We start from the raw sequence: 21228 nt of genomic DNA on the forward strand, positions 1-21228 counted from the left end.
TGTATGCATATCGAAATCGACGCACCACCACCAAATGTCAACCGTATTGCCCGATAACGATAATAAACTTTGAGTGAAAAAAACCGCCAATAAGTTAAAAAATTATGAATTTATTTTTGTTGTAAGTGTCGCGAAGCTAAACAATACTTGGTCAATTTGAAAAAGTGTAAAATGTAAGCAAAAAAACATTATCATTGGTATTGGTTTTGGTTTTGTTCCGTTTAATTCTTTTGTTAATGCGCATCACGCGCTTCGAGTCAGGTTTTTTTTTTATTTTTTTTTGTCAATTGTTTTTTTTTTGTGCCAAATCATTACCAAATTACCCGTCCCAAAGACACCAAATTAGACTACAAGTGGAACTGGCAATGAAATGGAGACACATCTAAAACATCACTCGCGCTCTCTCTCTCTCTCTGTATGTCCCTCGTATCTAAAATTTGTTCTATTGCTGTTTTTCTTGACGCCGCAGCGCACGCTTGCGAGTGCCCAAAATGTTTTTCAAGACAACATTTCTAGCAAACTGTTCGCCCAGCAGAGCCTCTGTAAGATGGATGACTAGTTGAAGCAGAGCATGTGGCAGATATCCAGCTGTTTGGTTGGCAAAGCCGAGTGTCGAGAGTGCTGATTTTACATACGTTTGGGGCGAGGGCGCAAAAACACTCGGCTTGCGTATCTTGGACATGTTGGTGGCCACGAAACCGGGTTGCACGCTCTGCACCAGAATGCCATGCGCCTTGTACTCCGTCTGCAGATCATCGCTGAACTTGTTCACAAATGCCTAAAGCAAAGGAGATTGAATTAGTATCCTTAGTGTGTCAAACAAAAGCTTAGAGCTACATCACTACTTGGTAATGAAGCTAACAGCTACATCACTACTTCATTACTTGGTAATGAAGTGACGTAGCTGTTAGCTTTTATAATGAAAAAGTCTCTTCTTATTGCCCGTTCAAATTGGGCTAGAATTGATCAAAATCTATTTGTAGCTACCTTTGTGGAACTGTAGACGCTCAGCAGTGGATTGGGAATGACACCCGCAGTGGAGGACAGATTGATGACGACACCTTTGCGCTTCACGACCATGCCAGGCAAAAAGATCGCCGTCATATGGGTAACGGAATGAATGTTGGCCGACACAATGTCACGCAAAAACTTTGGATTCGTATTGTAGCAATCGAGGAAATAGTCGGGATGACTATAGCTGATGCCCACATTGTTGACCAACACGCCAACATCAAGTCCAGCTGTTTCCTGACGTATGCGATCGTAGATCTCAAAACCCGCTGTGAAGTCCACATCAATTACACGCACCTCGACGCCGAACTCATCGCCTGGAAGTATGCCACATGAAATTAACGTGTTTTAAGCCGGGCCTAAAGCATTTTGCCAGCTAACTTACCGATTTCCTTTGCCACCGTCTTCAATTTGTCCAACGATCGTGAGATCAACACCAGCTTCAGTCCTTTGCGTGCCAACTGGGTATTTGGGAAAAGAATTTAAGTATGGAAAAGTTAAATATTTAATGAAATTGGAAACTTAATCGAATACTCTTGGCTCATCTAAGTCATAAAACAGTCAACAAGATCGAAGCTATAATTGCATTCTCAACTTCATCGGATAATACTTAAATTACTACAGACGAATCAGCAAAAATTAGATCGGTAAGTCAAATCGAATATTAACTATATATGCAGCAAATCTGTCTGAAAAAGCCGGTTAGTCAAATTTTATATCTTCTCTAAATATGCAGGAAATCTTTCTCTAAAAATATAAAACAAAAAAAAGTGAAAAATTAAATTCGATCAGTCGAATCTATATAAGCAGGAAATCGTTTCCTAAAACATAAGAAAAAGGTGAAGAATTTAAATTAAGTTAAGTGCAGGAAACCTTTCTCTAAAACTTCAAAAAATTGAATGAGTAAAATTGGTTAGTCAAATCCTATATCTTCTCAGCAAATCTTTTCATAAAACAAAAGAGATGAAAAAGTCGGATAGTCAAATTTTATATCTTCTCTAAATATGCAGGAAATCTTTCTCTAAAATAAAGCAAAAAAAGTGAAAAATTAAATTCGATCAGTCGAAATCGTTTCCTAAAACATAAGGAAATATATTTCCTATATGCGAAAGAGTAAAATCGGTTAGTCGAATCTTATATATTCTATCTAATCTATTTCTAAAACAACGAAATCTAAACAAAAACTAGCTTGTTGAATGTAGTATTTTGCATAATATAGGATCGTCAACTATTGATTAACAATTCAATTGCCCTAAGTTTAAAGTGTATTCCTACGACTTGAGTAAAAATAATTTAGCTAGCTGATTAAAAGAGTACTTAAAGCACAGTCAATACTAATTAGCATTATACAAGCGCGTCGTGTTCAAAGAAAGTCCATGCAAATATGACCCTTGGATGTCATTCGGAAAACATTACTTTTCAGCTATCTAGCTAGCTAGCTAGCACATCGGTCGGGTTCAATTGGGGTCTCTCTCCGAGTTTTGGGATTGGAGAAGCGTAGTTTGTGCAAAGTGCTGATTAAGGTAAACAAGAATGGGGCAAATGCGATACGGTTTTCGTAAGTGTTGTTTATACTTTGAACTGCAGTTTGTTTGCTAGATCAACAGTTCTAGGGTTTTTTTGCTGTGTGTGTACATAGATCATGAGTTCAGATCGGATCAGATCAGTTCAGTTCAGTGTATGTTTTTTTGGGTGCTACTTTCGGATATGGGTAATTAGCACTTTAGCGCAAAAGTGCAATTGAGAAAAGATGCATTAGTGTGTAGAAAGGCAGCTATTTATGAGGCTAATGGAATCCAATGTTCAAGTCATGCTTAAAGCTTAACGCAAATGCCATAATGTCAATTTGTTTGTTAATTGCAATTTTTCGTCGTAGAATATTGTTTTTTGCTGTTGTTGTTGTTGTTGTTGAGATGTCATCACACTCTAAGGGCATCTTACCTCCCGAGCATAAGCTTTGCCAATGCCGTCCGTCGATCCGGTGATAACTGCAAAAAAAAAACGGAAAAAAAAAGATATATGAAAAAAAAAATTATAGTACATGGGGTAATCAATAGGTTAGCAACTATATACATTTTTGGTGTCATAAGTGTGAGTAATGTGTGTGTAAGGTGGAAAGCCCCTTATCAGAAGCAGCGCTGGCGCTTTAGCTAGTTTCACGCTAGTTTTGGCTGCCGCCAACACTGATCAGGAGACTCGACGCATGATTTTTATCAGCGCACAAAGTTCAAAATGGCGGCGACTCTTTTGAAGTTGTTGTTCTTGTTTTTCTTACTCACCTGCCCAGTCGCCCATTTTGGCCAGATTCACCGAGGAGCCAACCAACTGTGGCCCCAAAATATTCGAATAAATCCATGGCAGGACTTTGCGGCATATCTGAAAGCCGACAATGCTGATGGCAATGCCGCTCAATATTTTCAATAAATGCGAATTCTCATCCATTTCTTTATGTGTGTGTGTGTGGGAGTGTGTGTGTTTTACACTTGCTTAGTAGTAATTAAAACAAAACAGCAATTTCGGTATTTAGCGGTGTGCTTTGCGTTGACAACTGCGGCGGTCTCGGGCTCCGTTGGCTGCCTGAAAAATATTCAATTGAACAGTCGTTGTAGCTTCTGCCTCAGTCGCTGTCGCTGCTTGCTGTTTGCTGTCGCTGCCTCAGTCGCTGTCGGCGTCGTTTTGTTTTTGCTTTTGTACTGAGGTTTGTGTTTTGCTTTTCGACTCTCTGCTCAGCTCTGCCTCTGCCCCGTTGAATTGACCGGCAGAATTGAATATATTTTGTGTATTTTTCTTTTCCTTTTTGTTTATTGCTAATAGTGCGCGCGTTTAATATGCAAGACAGATACGACTATCGAATGCGTGTGTGTGTGTGTGTTGACCGAATCAAACAAAAATCGTTGTATTCTGCATGCACAAGAGAAGAGAAGTGTTTTTTTTTCTGGAAAATTTCTTTGGAAATTTAATTGAATTTACAACATGAAATGTCAACGACGGCACGAAAAATGAAATGCCGACTGAGCACATATTTATTTGTATGCCTGCATGTGTAGTGTGTGTGTGTGTGTTAGTGTGTGTCTGTGTGCCCGTCTAGCTTCGCGCCACTTATGTAATTTGCAAGTGTGTGTGTGTGCGAACACGCCTCGGCAGCGCGCTCTCGTCGCACATGCTTTCCATACGAATCCCATATCGCACCACCAACAAAACGATAAGGGGGCACACACACACACGCACACACATGCATAGAGTCTCGCAGTAACGCGCTCTCTTTTACTCTCACCCCGAAAAAAAAAAACTGCACATGCGCAGGAGACGTAAATATATCAAGCAGCAGCTGCAGCAGGCAATTCGATGACGATAACACTTGAATGCTATCAAATTTTAGCTAGTCTAGGAAAATAAATAAAAATTCAAATACGAAATATTAATACAAATATAATTAAACTCTCAACAAATATGCACATTTAACGGCACATTGAAACGTGCTTTGAGGATAATCTTTAAATAGCGTGGCGCACATGCACACTAGATGGCGCCAGCTCGTGCATTAAGTGTTGCATACGTTTAGGCTGACGATTAAATTTAACGTATTTTTGAAAAAAAAGCAAAGCAAGCCATTTTAATTGGCAACTCTGTGCGCTGTGCACAACCCTAGAATAATGATTGCTGCTGCTGCGCGAGAGCAATATGGAGTATCTGCTACTGCTGCTGCTGCTATCTGTGGCGGCAGTCTCGTGTCAAGTGCGTGCGAACCAACAACCAACGCTTAAACGTGGCGCCGGCAAATGCAACATGGTCACATCGACATCAACATCATCATCAACATCAAGAACATTGTCAAGAGCATCAGCAGCAGCTAACACGTTAAAAGTGAGCAATTGTTGTGCGCTGCCATTGCGAGCCAATTTCTGGGTTAACACATAATAAAATATGCAAGCATCCATCCACCAAAAATAAAAGGGGGTAACAAATGTTTCATTTTTGCAAACATTTAACATGTAAAATATATATGTAAATACATAAAAGTGCAATATTGGCAAACGAAACGAAACGAAAGAAAAAAAGACTAAGAACACATTCTCGACATCCTTTTGCAATCTGAATTGTGTTAGGCAGCTGAGCGTGTGCCATGCGCACATCGCATCCTGACCTACATTCCAATTATTGGTCATCTAAGCATCAGCAGCAGCCAAGTAACATAGTCGCAAAGTGGAAGACCAACAAATAAAAACACTCTCTCACACACACACACAAATATAATAAAAGAAAATACAAATAATAAAAGTGTTGCTAATAAAATGTGAACGATTTCAGTGAAATGGCCAGCAATCGATGAGAGCAAACACTCTGAATACAACTCAAGCTCAAGCACAAATAAAAAACAACCAACACAAAAAAAAAAAACTCAATGCATCGCCACAAAATATCTCGCACGCATCTCGAATCTCAAACTCAAACTCAATCGGAATCTGAATCTGAATCTCAAAGACAAACTCAAATAAACGCAAGTTGCAATATGTTGAAAGCGATTCGAAAGTGATGCAAAGTTGTCGATTAGATAAAGAAACCATAACAAGGAGCAGCCTAAGGACAAAAGCATAACAAGGACAAGAACAAGTTGAACTAAAAGAAGCAAAACGAAGAAGAGCAACAACAACAACAACAACTATTTGCATTCCAAGCACTTTCATTATATGTGCATATGCTGCGGTGAGTTTTCCGCTTTCAGCTTTTCCTCCTCCATTTTCCATTTCCCCCTGCATTTCTTGCACTAATCGCCAAGTGATGACGAACTCTTGACACCTTTGATTGACGTTTCAATTGATTTTGCAGTGATGAAATCTAGATTATTTTGGATATTTGCAATTATATATTCATCGCTACATCACATAGGCTCCGGATCCACCTCGACGACATGTGAGTTTCTCTCTCTCTCTCTATTTGAAATGTCATTTTTTTAGTTAAAGTTGATTTATGTTTAATGCTCATAGAATGAAGAATAGTTTCTTGAGTGTACCATATGTTTAAGCAAGTGTTGTAATATTTCCGAGGAAAGAACTAACTATGGAAAGTCCTTAAAGGAATAGAAGTAATGATTATCAGGAAATGAATATTGATTTAAGTAAGTTCTTAAATAACTTAGACTCTGCTTCAAGTTTGCAATTGAAAGTTGAAGTTCAATTACAAAAATGATATTCCCAAAAATGATAGAGCTCTAAATCTTAATATGTACTAGATTAGTTAAGATAGTCAACTTTGTATTAATATATTCGACCTGAGTATCATTTAAATTTGATGTATGTACCAATATTGAGGAATATCCCGGAGATCTCTTGACAGAGTAATTAAAGTACGCTGTAAGCTTCGATGGGACTCAAGTCAAACTGCAAGGCTAATGTGTGCTTCAATAAACATTAACTTAACCAAGTACGTCAGTCAGCCTTCAAGGAAAGACTGCAAGTTAATTCTTGGCTTTTTAACTGCTCATGCTGTAAAGCTGGGCAATACGAAAAGTGAGTGATCAGTGCGGGAAATATAAAGAGTCCGGAATTAAGGAAAGATTGCAGCTTCTCCTCTTTGTATGTCCAACGTTGTTTCGATTCCGGCTGAAAATACCTTGAATCGCTACGTCTAAATGATCTTCGGCATCTTCGGGATCCTGAACATCACGAATAGTCATCAGTGCAGGAAATGTAACGAGTCCGGAATTAAGGAAACACTTGAGCATCTTCTCTGTAGATTTCTCGATTCGTCGTGCAACAACGATCCAGGATTTTGCTGACTTTTGCCAAAAATGCATTCACATTATGCGACTTCTGAATCGAAGTCAACTTATACCGGTACAGCTAAGAACCTCCACTGTTCTAAGTTCCGCTCTTCTTAGGAGCACCCGGTTCTACCTATGAACTAATGCTGAGGAAAGTTAATGGAATTGTATTATATTAAGTAGGGAAAATATCCATAGAATTAAGAATCAAGAATTGCATTCCTTACCCGTAAATATTCAAAGTTATCTAAGGCAAACTGAACGTATTGTAGTTATAAAAAGACAGTTGAGAAATTAAAATTATATTTATATCTTTACAAATATTAGGAAGCATTTTGGAGATGAAAAACTTTAACTTATAAAGAAAATATTCCGACTTAACATTGAATATGAATATCTACTAATTTAGTTATGTTAGATTCTTATAAATGTGATCTATCAAAATTAAGCAAAGTGAGTAGAATTATGTTGTTTTGAAAAGGAAAAATTTCGGATTCCTTAGAGGATATAAAGTATTAAGAATCTGTTAGTACTGAAGTGCATTCTGAATCGTTCTGAATCGAACCTATTGTGATCTTAAATACACTTCAGAAATTATAGTTTTCATATAATATAATTTACACAGATTAAGAAACAATTTGGAGATGAAAAACCTTAAGTTCTAAGTTCTAAGAAAATATTCCGATATTAGTCTAAACTTAATTGCAATCTGTAAAAATGATTTGAATGCTTTATTAATCATCACAATTTTCAAGTCTGTTCAAATTGAAATGAATTATATTTTCTGCTATACAAAAATACTGAAATCACACATTGATTGCTGTTGATTGCAGTAAAACGTCCCCGAGCTGGCGATCCGTTTGACACGTTTCCGAAAAACTTCTGGCAGGAGTTCTCGTCGCCGTTCACAGACACGCCCGAGGATGAGGAACTGGAGGTCACCGAGACGACAACGCACGAGCCATTTCCATTCTTTGCCGATCCGTATACGACAATCAACATAAGCACACAGCTCTCATCGAATGTGTATCTGCATTGTCGGGTCAACGATCTGCAGGGCAAGACGGTGTCGTGGATGCGACGCAAGGGCGACGATCTCGCTCTGATCACATTTGGCCAGCACACCTATAGCGGGGATTCGCGCTATTCGCTGGAGTTTGAGGAGCCCAACGATTGGAAGCTATTGATACAATTTGCCAATGAACGTGACGAGGGTCCCTACGAGTGTCAAGTGTCGTCGCATCCACCGTTGGTACTCTTAGTATACCTAACTATAATTGGTAAGTGAAGAAGACATTGTCGAAAGTTGTATAGTATTAATCTTCTGGTTTACTTCCTCAGTTCCTCATGTGGAAATTCTCGATGAGCGAGGATCGGCCACACCGGAGAAATACTACAAGGCTGGTAGCACCATTGAGCTGCAGTGCGTCATCTCGAAGATACCACATCCATCGTCCTACATCACCTGGCGCCATGGCGTACGCTTGCTCAACTACGACACCAGTCGCGGTGGCATTAGGTAAGATTAATTTCCTCCTTCATAACTTCCTTCCTTGCTCATTCGCTCCCTCCTTCTTTGCAGTGTCAAAACGGACATGCTGCCAGGGAGAGCCTTGAGTCGTCTCTACATTGCCAATGCGAATCGCCAGGACACTGGCAACTACACCTGCATGCTGGGCAACGAGATAACGGAAACTGTTGTAGTGCATGTGCTAAATGGTGAGTCAAAACGGAAAACCGAGACAGAAGGAAGCCATTTTATGCACCTAGAAGGAACATCGAACATCCCACAGTTTGCTTCACTTTTTATACCCGCTACCCATAGGGTAGAAGGGTATTATAACTTTGTGCCGACAGGAAATGTATGTAAAGGTAGAAGGAGGCATCTCCGACCCTATAAAGTATATATATTCTTGATCAGCGTCAACAGCCCAGACGATATAGCCATGTCCGTCTGTCCGTATGAACACCTAGATCTCAGAGACTATAAGAGATAGAACTATAATTTTTTTTCGACAGCATTTGTTATGTTTGCACGCAGATCAAGTTTGTTTCAAATTTTTGCCACGCCCACTTCCGCCCCCGCAAATCAATACAAATCGAATAACAAGCGTAATATTAAAGCTATACGTACGAATTTTTGTATATACAATAACTACTATAGTAGTTATGATTCCTGAAAATTTGGTTGCGATCAGATAAAAATTGTGGAAGTTATTAAAGAAATACTTTTGTATGGACAAAAACGCCTACTTACTAGGGGTCTTAGTTGTTTTGGCTGACAATCTGGTATATTGTGCCGTCTATGGTATATTTTGAATAGTGTACTATATCGATATACCACATATACCATTTGGTATATTTTTAGTATATTTGCAGTATATTTGGTATATTTAAATAATAATACCGCAAAATATATTGGCTTTAATCAAATTGGGTAGCGGGTATCTCACAGTCGACTACACTCGACTGTAGCTTTCTTACTTGTTAGTTTAAGGAAAGGGAAAAGAATGAACCCAAAATGCGAGGCAGAAGCCTGTGAAGAGGTTGTGAAAGTGCAAGTCGATTTCATTGTAGTCCCAACTCAACTTTTCCTTTCAACGCAATTTATTAAAGCATGCTTTTAGGCGCACGCTGATTTCGTAAAACAGTTGCTGGGTTTCAGCTATAACTCAAAATTAAAGCATACTTTTAGGTGCGTTCGAACTAAACTATTTGTGGACAGCAACATCCGCATTTAATAATACGGCATTCATTGTGTGTGGCTTCTTCCTCTTGTCAAATTACAATTTAATGTTATTTGAGAGGTTTCGTTTATTTATGTCGATTTTTAGCCTTTGGTCAATGAACGCTATGTAAATACTTTATTTTTGAAGCTTATGCTCAATCAAGATTCTTTCTCGTTGCAATAGTAAGTTATAGAGTTTAGTTTTCAAAGTTTGCTTTAAGTTTTAAGTAAACTAAGGGTTGATCTCTGAAGTAAGGATGCACTTTGTGGTATATTTTAAATTGAGTAATATACCATATATAGCAGTTGGTACAATTTTAGTATTTTTGTATATATTTTAAAATGTATACCGCACTGTTTTGCTTTTATTCAAAATGGGTATCTCACAGTCGAGCACACTCCATTGTAGCTTTCGTATACGAAAATACTTGATTGTTTAAGCTTATTGCTCAATCCAAAGTTTCCTTCCGTCTTTTTGTAGTAAGTTATGAAGCTTAGTTTTTTTAAGCTTGCTTTAACTTTGCAGTTTAAATACTAAGGGTTGATTTTGTAATGTCTCAATGTCGTTATAGAGAACTTTATTGAGCAAACTTATTTTATTTAGACAATAGCTATAAAGATCACTTTATTAGGTTATTGAAAAATCGCCCTTAATAAGTAAAATATACGCCAAATAAACTGAGAGCTGATTTATGAATTATAAAATAAGTAAGGAAAAAGTATGAAATATTATCATTTATTTTTTCTTACGATTTCTGAATAAGTAAGGAAAAACTATGAAATATTATTATTTAAAGATGAGTTATAAAATAAGTAAGAAAAAAGTATGAAGTATTATTATTTTGTTATTTGTTATGAGTTCTGAATAAGTTCAGAAAAAGTATGATATATTATTATTTATTTTTTGATATGATTTCTGAATAAGTAACGTATGAATATTATTATTTATTTCTTGTTAAAATTTCTGAATAATTAGGAACAAATGCGAACTTTTATTATTTATTTTATGTTATGATTTCTGAATAAGTAAGGAGCAAGTATGAAATATTATTATTTAAATCTGAATTGTAAAATAAGTAAGGAATAAGTATGAAATATTATATTATTATTTATTTTTTGTTATGATATTTGATTAAGTAAGGAACAAGTTTGTACTATTATTTGGTTTTTTGTTATGATGTGAATTGTTATTTCTTTTTAAAAAATCAGTTATCCGTAATCTATGAATGATTTGTCTTCGTGTTGTCCAGGTGAGGAACCAGCTGCAATGCAACATGCGAATGGAACGCGATTCATGTCGAGTCCCGTAACTATGGTTGTGTTTTTTATAATATTTGCGATAGTGAAACCGTTCCAGCGATGACAACATTCAGAATGGCAGCAGAATCGATGGTAAACGGTAAGGCTATCAACAAAAAATATTCAAAACAGAGCAAAAACTTCAAAAGTCAGAAAATGTGGGGAAAAGTATGATGGGAAAATGCAAAAACCAAAACATAAAAAAAAAACAAAAATCAAAAAAACATAAAACAACAAAAAAAAAAAACATTGAACAAAAATCTTGTCCAGGATTGCATTTTCAACTTTTACTCTAATCATGGGTTGTTTAAAAATACATAGCATAAATGAAATACTAAAAGTAAGATTAAGAATAACGAACAGAAAATATGTATTTAAAAAAGACATATATAGAAATCAAAAAAACAAAGTCGTATATAAGGGCGTACGCAAAAATACCATAAAGAAATACCTAAAGAATTGATTTTGCAATTGAAGAAAACGAAAAAAATTGAATGTGAATACAATTTAAACTCTGATGCGTACTACTCAAAGGCCGTGTTTTTGTTGGCTATTATAGTAAAGTCCCCCGATCCCCGATCCCCACTTCCCCTGTTCCCATCCTATCCATAACCCATAATATATGCTAGTTCCATCCATCGCCTATTTTCGTATTCGAAATTCGAAATTCGAAACCAAAAACAAAACTTCCTCTGCATTTTAAAAAAATCAAATGGCATATCAGTTGGGATCATTAGCAAAAGTCTTTTATCTAGCCTTGCAGAGCAAAATATGAAATCTATAATAAAAGAGGTTTCTTTTCTTGTCCGTTGTTCTGTTTTCGAAGTTTTATTTGAAATCGGGAAATGTTCAGTTCAAATTTGAAACCCTTTGTGACTTGAATTAATATATTCCAAATTTTGGTTTTCTTCTTTTTATTCCTATCCCCATACAACAATGAAACAATCGGTCCAAAAATTATGTTTGTTTCTTGTCTGCAAGTGTATTAAAACTTCGGCTTGCCGAAGAAAGCTTTTTTTACTTCGTAAAACATAATACAACAAATTTGAAATTCCCATTTAAGCATTTGATGATTTTAGTTAGATTCAATGTCTTATAGTTATACCGCATATATCATAAAAGAAAAAAAACAAACAAACAAATACTGATGTAGACCATATAGGCGGACTGTAGAGCAAACCCAAACCCTAGAAATATTGAAAACCTAAAAACAACAAGTCGAAAATAACGGAATAACGGAAAAACGAAAATAATGCCATTCAAAATGGGATACATATCTTTTAATTAGAGAACAAATTGTTGTTAAAAATCAGTTAGGTTGCGGAACCAATGAACATTTTGACCATCGTCGTATCGTAGTAGGATCTCTTTGGTATCCCTCTTTGATCAGAGAGAGAGAGTGAGAGAGAGAGAGAGAGAGAGAGAGAGAGAGAGGAGAGAGAGAGAGAGAGAGAGAGAGAGAGAGAGAGAGAGAGAGAGAGGGAGAGAGAGAGAGAGAGAGAGAGAGAAGAGAGAGAGAGAGAGAGAGAGAAAGAAAGAGAGAGAGAGAGAGAGAGTAAACACGGACCAATGGGTAAAAATACTTGAATGATTTGTCCCCTCTCCCCCCCCTGTCACATCCATAATGCATCCGACATATTCTTTTGGTATTCACATAGTAAATAGAGTTTAAATTTCGAACTTTAACGCTTTATTCCCGTTCGCTTGGATCATCATTAATCATCTCCTATGTAATATCGATCTATTTCCCTATTCAAAACTTCAGCTCCCATATATTTGGTATTAACTCTCTAAAAAAAACAAAAAAAAAAAAAAAAGTAAATTATATATACGATGTGAAAATCAAATGGAAAGCAAACAAAAAATGATGTAATTGTTAAGAAACTATTATAAACTTGGCTAATTTTGAATGGTCCATAGTAGTTATTGTAAATTATTAATTAAATTGATGGCAAAGAGGGGGCGTGTCACGAATACCGCCCACAATTTATTATATTTGTATAATTAACATGATTATAATTCGTGGTGATTATTATTACATACATACATATATATATAATTATGATTATTATTGATTACTGATTATCGATTATTGATTACCGATTATCGATTATTGATTGTGGAGTATGCCCTTAAATACAAACAAATGTTGGAGTGAGATAATGAAACAATACTTAGAGACTAAAGAAAGTGACGAAACTTTTAGAAGCATTTTGGTTACACAAATATTTAAGAATTATTACAACAACAACAAAACTAAACAAAACAATTGATATTAAATAACTAACGTAATATAAATACAAAACATATTTATGTATACGGCCGTCAAATGTCAATGCCGTTATTTCTATAATAATGCAAAAATTGTATAAAACCAAACACACACACACATTCACATATTCATCACACACACACACACGTGCAAACACATCTCACTTATTCACTCTCACACACACACACACTCACATTCATTCACAGACATTTGTTTTTTCTATTAAAAAAAAAAAAGAAAATTTAAAATCGATTCAAGTAGTTTTAATTTTGAGCAAAACAAAACTAAATACAAAATCGAACCAAATAAAGGATCAAATAAACTTTTTTCTGAAATCATGGCGCTTCCGATATTGCGAGTTATCGATAATTCCACTGCAGAGCAACTGATATTAAGCTCGGAATAAAGTCGATAAGTTATCGATAGTCTGCATAAAAGTTAATGTGCGGTAAATTTGAATTGCGTCTTCTTGACCACATTTTGTGCCGTTTTTTGATAGAGTTAAAAAACCACTTAGTTACAAATTAAATATTTATATATTCATTCAGGGAGTTATGTATATTATGTACATAAACATAAAACAATGTTCTTGATTAATTTCCAAAAAATTAATTAAATATACTGCGCTAGTTTAGATTATAAGTTATATGCCAACAGCTCTTAGCCCTCGTAGAACACATCGGCGTCCGTAAACATTTTAATCGGTTGACCAACCGTGGCATTATCTGTCTCCATCATTTCCTCATCGCGACAAGATGCCGCTTGGAGTTCTCGCCTAATATCTGGCGTCATCTTGGGATGAGATTTCTTTCTGCAAGTGCAAAGAAGTTTCGTTATATTTCGAATTGAAAATTGACTTTTTTTTCACTCACTTTAAGAGCTGCAGCAAAGCCTCCTTTTGTTCGGAAGAGATGTCGTTCTTGTAGCGCTGTGCGAATGTCAGAAGACTTTGATGCCACAACACTGGCAACTCGCGTCTATCGTTCTCGAATCTGCAAAAGTATTCAAGTATTTAATAACGATTTCATGATGATCTGAAGTAAACTACGCACCTGATGAAATGATGCACGGCTGCATCGATGACACGATACGGCAACGCATAACGTTTGTCCAGGAAATAACGTATGAATATCGAATTGGCACCCGAATAGCTCATCTCACAGATCTTGAGCAGGCAAGCCGATGAATGCAGCACCGGAATCGAGCTTCTGGCCACAATGCTGCCAAAGATGATCGCCTCACGCAACGTACAATCGCCGCCCTCCAACAGTGGCAATATGATGCCCTTCATGAATGCCGCCGGCTTGAATAGAGCACGCTTCAGTGCATTATACAGATGCATATTGAGCTTCTTGTACTCGCAAAGATCATCGCGCACACGTGGCAACAGCACCAGATTGTAGAAACGCTGTGCCATCGCCTGGGACAGCACCGAGCAGAAGATGCGTGTGCCCTGGAACATGGCGGCAGCGCTCCAATTGTGCGGCTCCGTGATGAACAGGATCTGCTCCCAATTACGCAGCTTGGGTATGATCTTGAAGGCCTTGGGAATTTTGCCGCTGCGATAGCGTTTGAGGACATCGCGTACACCTTCGTACATCTCCTTGACTTTGGGATCGATTTCTTCGATCTTTAGCGAACCCTCGTCCGAGATCTTTGTGTGTATATCCGCCTCCTTCTCCTGGATCTTTTGCATTATCATCTGCGATAGCTGCAGGGTGCGTTTGCCTTCTTTGGCTGGTTGTGCGAAACGTTCGAAGGCGGCAACATCATCGTCATCCATGCCCAGATCGGCCATAAAGTCCGTCTCACTCACATCGGGCTCATCCTGTTCAATGTTATCGTCTAATAGAGAGAGGAGAGATTTATGATTTATATTCAAACGTTTACAGTTTGGATTCTACTTACGCAAATTGAAGTTGACGCTGCGTTTGGGAACCAAACTTGGAAAGTTCTCCTCATCCATTTCCAGCTGTTGTTGCCTGGCTGCGGCCAGAATCTTTTGACTGCTTTTTGTGTCTAGATTCTGCAAGTGAAGTTTTTCCGTTAAACTTTGGTTTTCGTTGCTTTTTTTCGATTTTAACACTTACCGGTGATTCTTCAGCACGCAACTTGACCTTATCCTTATTTTTGGCTTTGGACACTTTGCCTTCTGTGATTTGTTTCTCCAAGTTGACATTTTTAATTGTCGCCACGTTTGCTTTCTTTGGCTTGCCCATGTTTATATATTTTTCTTGTGCTGCTTGGTTTTTAAAACTTGTCTTGCAATAACAAAAAAACAAAGTGAGCTCGCACAACACGTGTTGTAATCGTTGTTTATCGTGAGTGGATCACCCTGTGGCTACATTCAAACGCATGGTCACCCACATTTTTGACAGCTGTTGTACGCATGTATGCATTAATGTTATCGATGTTACTGCTAAAAAATTAAAGATGATTTTTTGATAGCTTTCGCAAAAGATACATCGATATAGCATCATTGCTATTATTGCAAATCGTTATTTTTCGAATAATTTTCAATTATATATTTAATTAATTTTGATATTAGGAAATTAAATATCAATTACTATATAATGATAATTTAATTCTATACGTATATGCATTGAACTATCACTTAATGCGAATTTATAAAGCTTAAGCATCTATTTGTGGCTTTTAAAGAGGGACCTTCGAAATGGGACTATTGTTGTTATTTAAAATCACTGTGTAACAGCAACTAAAATAAAAGCAACTAAAATTTATTCAATATTGGCGCCATTGCATTTTTATATTTATTTATGTTGCCCGTTAAGCTGTTTAATATACAAGTGTTGCAAAAAAATTAAGCTATTAAATAATACAATTATTTATATGACTTTAATTCATTTTTTATTCAATTTTTGAAGTTTTTCTACGTATATTTACTGATGTATGCGAAAACATCGAAAGCGGCAATTAAACATCGATTGCCAAAAAAGAAGTAATAATCGATACAAATTTTCAAGATAATCGATTTTCGCCCACCCCTATTTCCCTTACCCAGTCTGTGTTTGACAAGACCGTTTCTTTTTTTTTCTGTGTTGATTGCAGCAAGACCAACATAATGAAGGTGTGCAAAATTTTTGTGAAAAATATTATAATAAACAAAGTGAACAAGCAAAATAATGTGTTAAACATTTAGAATAATGCCTAAACTAGTGCAAATAACAAATGATGCATGAAAAACTCAAGTGATTACCTTTAAAATACGCGATAACAATTTCCCGGTCAACATAGACATAGTTTTTTTTTTTTTGTATACATATAATATGTGACAACAAAATTGTTAAAGTCCATCTTGGGAACTGATGAATATGTGTGTTTAATTACAGCTCAACGTTTCCTATCCCGCTACGGGATGCCAAAAGCTGTTCGAAGTCGTCGATGAGCACAAACTGCGTGTGTTCTACGAGAAGCGTATGGGCCAAATTGTGGAAGCCGATATTCTCGGTGATGAGTGGAAGGGCTACCAACTGCGCATCTCTGGCGGCAACGACAAGCAGGGTTTCCCCATGAAGCAGGGCGTGCTCACCCACGGTAAGCATTTCTGAGTAAATACGAAGAAGGTTGATTACTTAGTGTTGTTGTTGTTGTTTAGGTCGTGTGCGTTTGCTGTTGAAGAAGGGACACTCTTGCTACCGTCCACGTCGTACTGGCGAGCGCAAGCGTAAGTCGGTGCGTGGCTGCATTGTGGATGCCAACATGTCGGTGCTCGCTTTGGTCGTCATCAAGAAGGGCGAACAAGATATTGCCGGTCTTACCGACACCACAATTCCCCGTCGCTTGGGTCCCAAGCGTGCCAGCAAGATCCGCAAGCTGTACAACCTGACCAAGGAGGATGATGTGCGTCGCTTTGTCGTGCGTCGCCCATTGGCCGCCAAGGACAACAAGAAGGCCACCTCGAAGGCGCCCAAAATCCAGCGTCTCATCACACCCGTGGTGCTGCAGCGCAAACACAGACGCATTGCACTGAAGAAGAAGCGCCAGCAGGCTTCCAAGGAGGCTGCCGCCGACTACGCCAAGCTGTTGGTGCAGCGCAAGAAGGAGTCCAAGGCTAAGCGTGAGGAGGCCAAGCGTCGTCGCTCTGCCTCGATCCGCGAATCGAAGAGCTCCGTTTCAAGTGACAAGAAGTAAAGAGAGAAACCACAAAATGTGAAATGGTCAAAACATCTGCCCACATCGTCTAAGAACCTAATTTGTAGCCATTTGTTAATAAATATGAATGGTAAAAGAAAATAACACAAAAAAACACTCCTAAATTCAATCAAAAGCCCTTTTTTTTTGTTGTTCTCGTGCAAATGTGTTTATCCGCAAAAGAAAAAAGAAAAGTGAATCAACAACATTTCTGTCGCCATGTGGATGCTGCTTAAGTGAGGAGTTGAAATTGTACAGGGTATTGTTGCAGTTAAGATGCCGCAAAATGTGGCAGCAGCAACATCAGCTCAACACACGTGAGTTGCCTAATGAAGTTCTTGATGCTGTTCAATTCAATTGAAGATGGATTTTTAACAATTGATTCCCAATTTTATGGGTTTTCACAGAAAAATTTAGTCAAGTTTACAAGTCTTAAATTCAGCTAGCTAGAAATTTGTTAACAACACAGTCCAAGAAGGCTTTTGAATTGAGCCAAATTCTCTTTAAAGTCAAGGTTCGCTACACGTGTTTCAAAAGTAAGTGAGGATATTTTCTTAAAAATCCGTCCCGATTGTGTAAAGTTAATGTGAAAAATATTTGACAAATAATTTTCAAGAAAGAAAGCAAATTTTAAGTAAAGAATACCTTCAGACTCAGGTAAACTAATATTATTATTTACTTTAATAGACAAAGTTGTGATAAAGTCAGATTAAAATAGTCTTCTATCACGCTGTATCTTCCATCTCACTCTTAATCATCTTAGATTGAAAAATACAAGTTTGATTCAGTTTTTTATTTGTGAAATTCTGTTTGATAATCTAGCATAGGACAAAACCATAAACATTATACAAATCAGCTACAAAAAACAGAACGAATCGACTAAATGTATATATCGTATATATGTTTCCTTCCGATTTGTAGATCAACAACTCTCTTTCATTTTCATGTGTGTTTGGAATTCTGCAGGTTCTGCAACAGTTCTATATAGTAGTCGTATATATATACTATATATATATATAAATATGTATCAGTTTAAAGCAATAAGAATGTATATATATATATCAATTGGGGAGGCAGTTGGATGAGCTTTCCCGTTTGCCACATGCAACACGTTAATACATCAATCCCATCATCATCTGGCTAATCTAGCTGGAAGTTATCTATTGGCTGTTTCAACAGTTGCAGCTGTTGCTGCTGCTTCAACGGGCGTCTCATAGCGCGCCAATTTGGCCTCCTGATCCGCGAGCAGTTCGAGCAAATCCTCCTGATCCTTTTGCGTGGCTCGCAGCGAATCCTGAGCGCCATCGGCTCGCTGCTTTTCCGCTGCCAGCTGCTGACGCAACGTCTCCAGCTCCTTGGTGAGACGAATGTTCTCTGCGAAATACATGTTTGCCTGATACCGCGCCGCATTCAGCTCCTCATCCTGCACCACCGCAACGCCAACAGCACCGTTGTGTGTCGGTGAATCGGTAGAGTGATGTTGTTGTTGTTGTTGCTGTGCAGCTGCTGCTGTCAATTGCGCCTTGAGCAGCGTATTCTGATCGGCCAACTGTGCTTTCAGTGTTTGCTCCTGCTCCAGCTGTTGCTTCAGTTCGCTGTGCTGCTGTTCCAGCTCCTTGGCGGATTGCTGCAACGTCTGGATCTGTGTGTCCATGCCACGTATGATGCCCTTGTATTGAGCGACCAATGCCGATGCCTCCGAGCTGAGCGTCAGTTCGGTCAGCTCAATGCCATCCACATCGAAGCCGCTCACGAGCTTGGCAATCAACGCCTCCAATCCTTTGTAGAGTTTGCAGTACTCGTAGTCCAGCAGGAGTTCACTGGCGCCCTTGGCACGGATCTGCGCCTGTTTGCAGGCCCGACTGTAGGCCTCGTGACGCGACACCTCGCTCAACTTGTTGCAGAACGTCTCCTGGCCGATGCGCTTGATGATCAGCTGGCTGATGTCTTCGCGTCGCTGATTGGGCAGCGAGTTGTCGTTGAACTGTATGCAGAGGCCCATCAAAAAGGCGCACATGCCCTGGACAAGATACTCGCGTTCGTCGTGCTCATTGGCGCACAGCTGAGCCGTTAGATACGCCATCGTGCCTTGGGTTTCGAGGAGCGCCTTCACAGCACCGGGACAATGGGCCAACCACACGCTGAGCAGCATCAGGAGACCGACTTTGCTCTGGAGTCGATAGCGTTCCTGTTGCATCAGATCGGTGCATTGCTCCAGCAACGTGATGGGACGCACGCCTCCAGGTGTGGCGAGGAGCACACGCAACAGCTCCTCCTTCTGGGCCACATTCTCCACGAGAGTGTGCATTATGGCCACCGCCGAGAACCAATTGGCCAGCGTATCGGTGGAGAAGAGACCGGTGCACAGCAGTTGACCCGTCGATAGCGAACTCACATCGCTGGCACTCGAGGGGAGCAGCGTTTGGACGACGGCGCGTTGACCATCCGAGTTGCGATACAAATAACATTCGAAGCAATAGAGCACAGCGCAACGCAGCGCCAGCAGTTGCTTCTCATTGATCATCGACATCAGCAGCACCACGATGGCGGGACGTGGCGGTTGGCTGGGTGCCAGGACACGACTCAGTTCGTCCTGATTGTCGCGATCGCCACGCACAACTTCGGCCACCGCATTGATCGTCTCGGTGAGGATGTCTGCTGGCACGCCGCTGCTCATCAGGATGTCACACAGGGCCTGGAGTAGTTGGGATTTCTGCATGACACGCTGACAGGCGTTGACCACCTGCTGTTGATTGCTGGGCGTGACCAGGGCGCGCACCACCTGCAACAGACAATGGAAATTGGAGACCTTCTGCGGTGTCCAGACGCCGTCGCCATCGAGATCATTGCTTGCACTGCCGTTGTTGTTGTTGAGCACGAACATGGGCGCCAAGCGTTGGATGTAGGAGCCCTCTTTGAAGAATTGTTGATTGCTGGAATTGTTCTTGAGCAGGTTCAACAGCAGGATGAGACAATCCTCGACAACAATGCCACCGTCGGAGCAACCCTCTTCACGCACAATATCAAACAGACGATCGAAGGCATTCTCAAAGGCAACAATCTTCTGGATATTCGAGTTGCCTTTGGTCAGTTCGATGAGCAGCAGCAGCACATCGTTGCGTATGACTTCGCGACTGTCGGTGAGCAAATCCATTAGCTTGGACACGCCCATCGGGCTGACGAGCACCAATTCCTGCAGTTCCCGTGTCTTGTTCGCTATCAGCGATGTGATCAATTGAATTGCAGCGCGACGCACACGAAAATCGTATTCATCCAGATAGCCCATGACGAGTGTAACGTGTTCGGGACTCTTGATGAACATCTCGGTGAATTGTTCGCCCACATTGACCGAGACAGCCGGATTGTCGGCCTCCTCATCGAACTCTTCGCTGGTGACAATATTGCACAGTGTGTCGAGAGCATAGCTAATGATTTCGGCATCTTGTCCATCGTTTTGCAGCACTTGGACCAACGGTGGCATACCCTGGGCACCCACCTCGATGCGGTATTTGCGTGACAGTGCTTTCAGTGCCCGGCAAGCATCGCGTCGATCCTCGAGCAGCGTTGAGCTAAAGACACGATCGACCAGCTTCTCAACGGTTTCTGCTGCACTTGGCTGTTGGCCGGGCTCGCTGCTGCCCAGCACCGTTTTGATGCCGCTCTTGAGGAACTCCATGCACACACTTGCCCGCTGGCTTGCTGCTCAAATTGTTAACGACGTGTACTTCAATATGTTATTGTTTGGCGTTGATTTCGCTTACATTTAGCTGACACGTCAATTTTTTTTTTGGGTGTAAAAAGAACGTATGTTATTCACCAGTGTGTACACACAGTGCGCTTAAGAAAATATTACAAATTGCCTGTTAACCAAGTGAATGCTATTCAGCGAGCCGCTTTACATGTTTACATATAGTTAATATGTGCACAAAGTTTGTTGAAAAAATATTGTGTGCATTTTGCGGTTGTGACACTATAAAAATTTGTCATATTTCGCTTTGTTTATTT

At 39.3% G+C, this 21228-nt stretch overlaps 6 protein-coding genes across 8 annotated transcripts in view; 3 read left to right on the top strand and 3 right to left on the bottom strand.

Moving 5' to 3' along the window:
- Window positions 1-21228, top strand: part of LOC117571689 (lysosomal aspartic protease-like) — a 195498-nt gene that overhangs the window by 37968 nt on the left and 136302 nt on the right. The window lies entirely within an intron of this gene.
- On the bottom strand, window positions 201-4000 carry LOC117577774 (very-long-chain 3-oxoacyl-CoA reductase). Of its 2 annotated transcripts, XM_052001879.1 has the most exons (6): window positions 3291-4000; window positions 2953-2999; window positions 1397-1472; window positions 988-1328; window positions 636-778; window positions 201-540 (listed from the first exon to the last, which is right to left on the bottom strand). In XM_052001879.1, exons 1-6 carry the CDS (start codon window positions 3451-3453, stop codon window positions 513-515), a joined length of 798 nt encoding a protein of 265 aa, XP_051857839.1. In that variant the 5' UTR covers window positions 3454-4000; the 3' UTR covers window positions 201-512. The 2 variants fall into 2 exon arrangements, with proteins under 2 accessions (XP_051857839.1, XP_034118583.1); XM_034262692.2 differs by having other exon boundaries at window positions 201-778; window positions 3291-3999.
- LOC117577772 (fibroblast growth factor receptor 3) lies at window positions 4434-11248 on the top strand. 2 transcript variants are annotated; one of them, XM_034262690.2, is made up of 7 exons: window positions 4434-4875; window positions 5320-5715; window positions 5839-5922; window positions 7606-8052; window positions 8114-8291; window positions 8355-8491; window positions 10751-11248. In XM_034262690.2, exons 2-7 carry the CDS (start codon window positions 5700-5702, stop codon window positions 10861-10863), a joined length of 975 nt encoding a protein of 324 aa, XP_034118581.1. In that variant the 5' UTR covers window positions 4434-4875; window positions 5320-5699; the 3' UTR covers window positions 10864-11248. The 2 variants fall into 2 exon arrangements, with proteins under 2 accessions (XP_034118581.1, XP_034118580.1); XM_034262689.2 differs by having other exon boundaries at window positions 4434-5715.
- LOC117577771 (bystin) lies at window positions 13589-15397 on the bottom strand. Its single transcript, XM_034262687.2, has 5 exons — window positions 15162-15397; window positions 14980-15097; window positions 14124-14916; window positions 13944-14063; window positions 13589-13882 (listed from the first exon to the last, which is right to left on the bottom strand). Exons 1-5 carry the CDS (start codon window positions 15288-15290, stop codon window positions 13732-13734), a joined length of 1311 nt encoding a protein of 436 aa, XP_034118578.1. The 5' UTR covers window positions 15291-15397; the 3' UTR covers window positions 13589-13731.
- LOC117577775 (40S ribosomal protein S6) lies at window positions 16058-17359 on the top strand. The gene is made up of 3 exons (XM_034262694.2): window positions 16058-16159; window positions 16422-16626; window positions 16688-17359. Exons 1-3 carry the CDS (start codon window positions 16154-16156, stop codon window positions 17221-17223), a joined length of 747 nt encoding a protein of 248 aa, XP_034118585.1. The 5' UTR covers window positions 16058-16153; the 3' UTR covers window positions 17224-17359.
- On the bottom strand, window positions 18014-21193 carry LOC117577769 (general vesicular transport factor p115). Its single transcript, XM_034262682.2, has one exon. The coding sequence runs from the start codon at window positions 20897-20899 to the stop codon at window positions 18380-18382; it is 2520 nt and encodes an 839-aa protein (XP_034118573.2). The 5' UTR covers window positions 20900-21193; the 3' UTR covers window positions 18014-18379.

Source organism: Drosophila albomicans, chromosome X (assembly GCF_009650485.2).
Source record: "Drosophila albomicans strain 15112-1751.03 chromosome X, ASM965048v2, whole genome shotgun sequence".
In the NCBI taxonomy this organism is placed as follows: Eukaryota; Metazoa; Arthropoda; class Insecta; order Diptera; family Drosophilidae; genus Drosophila; species Drosophila albomicans.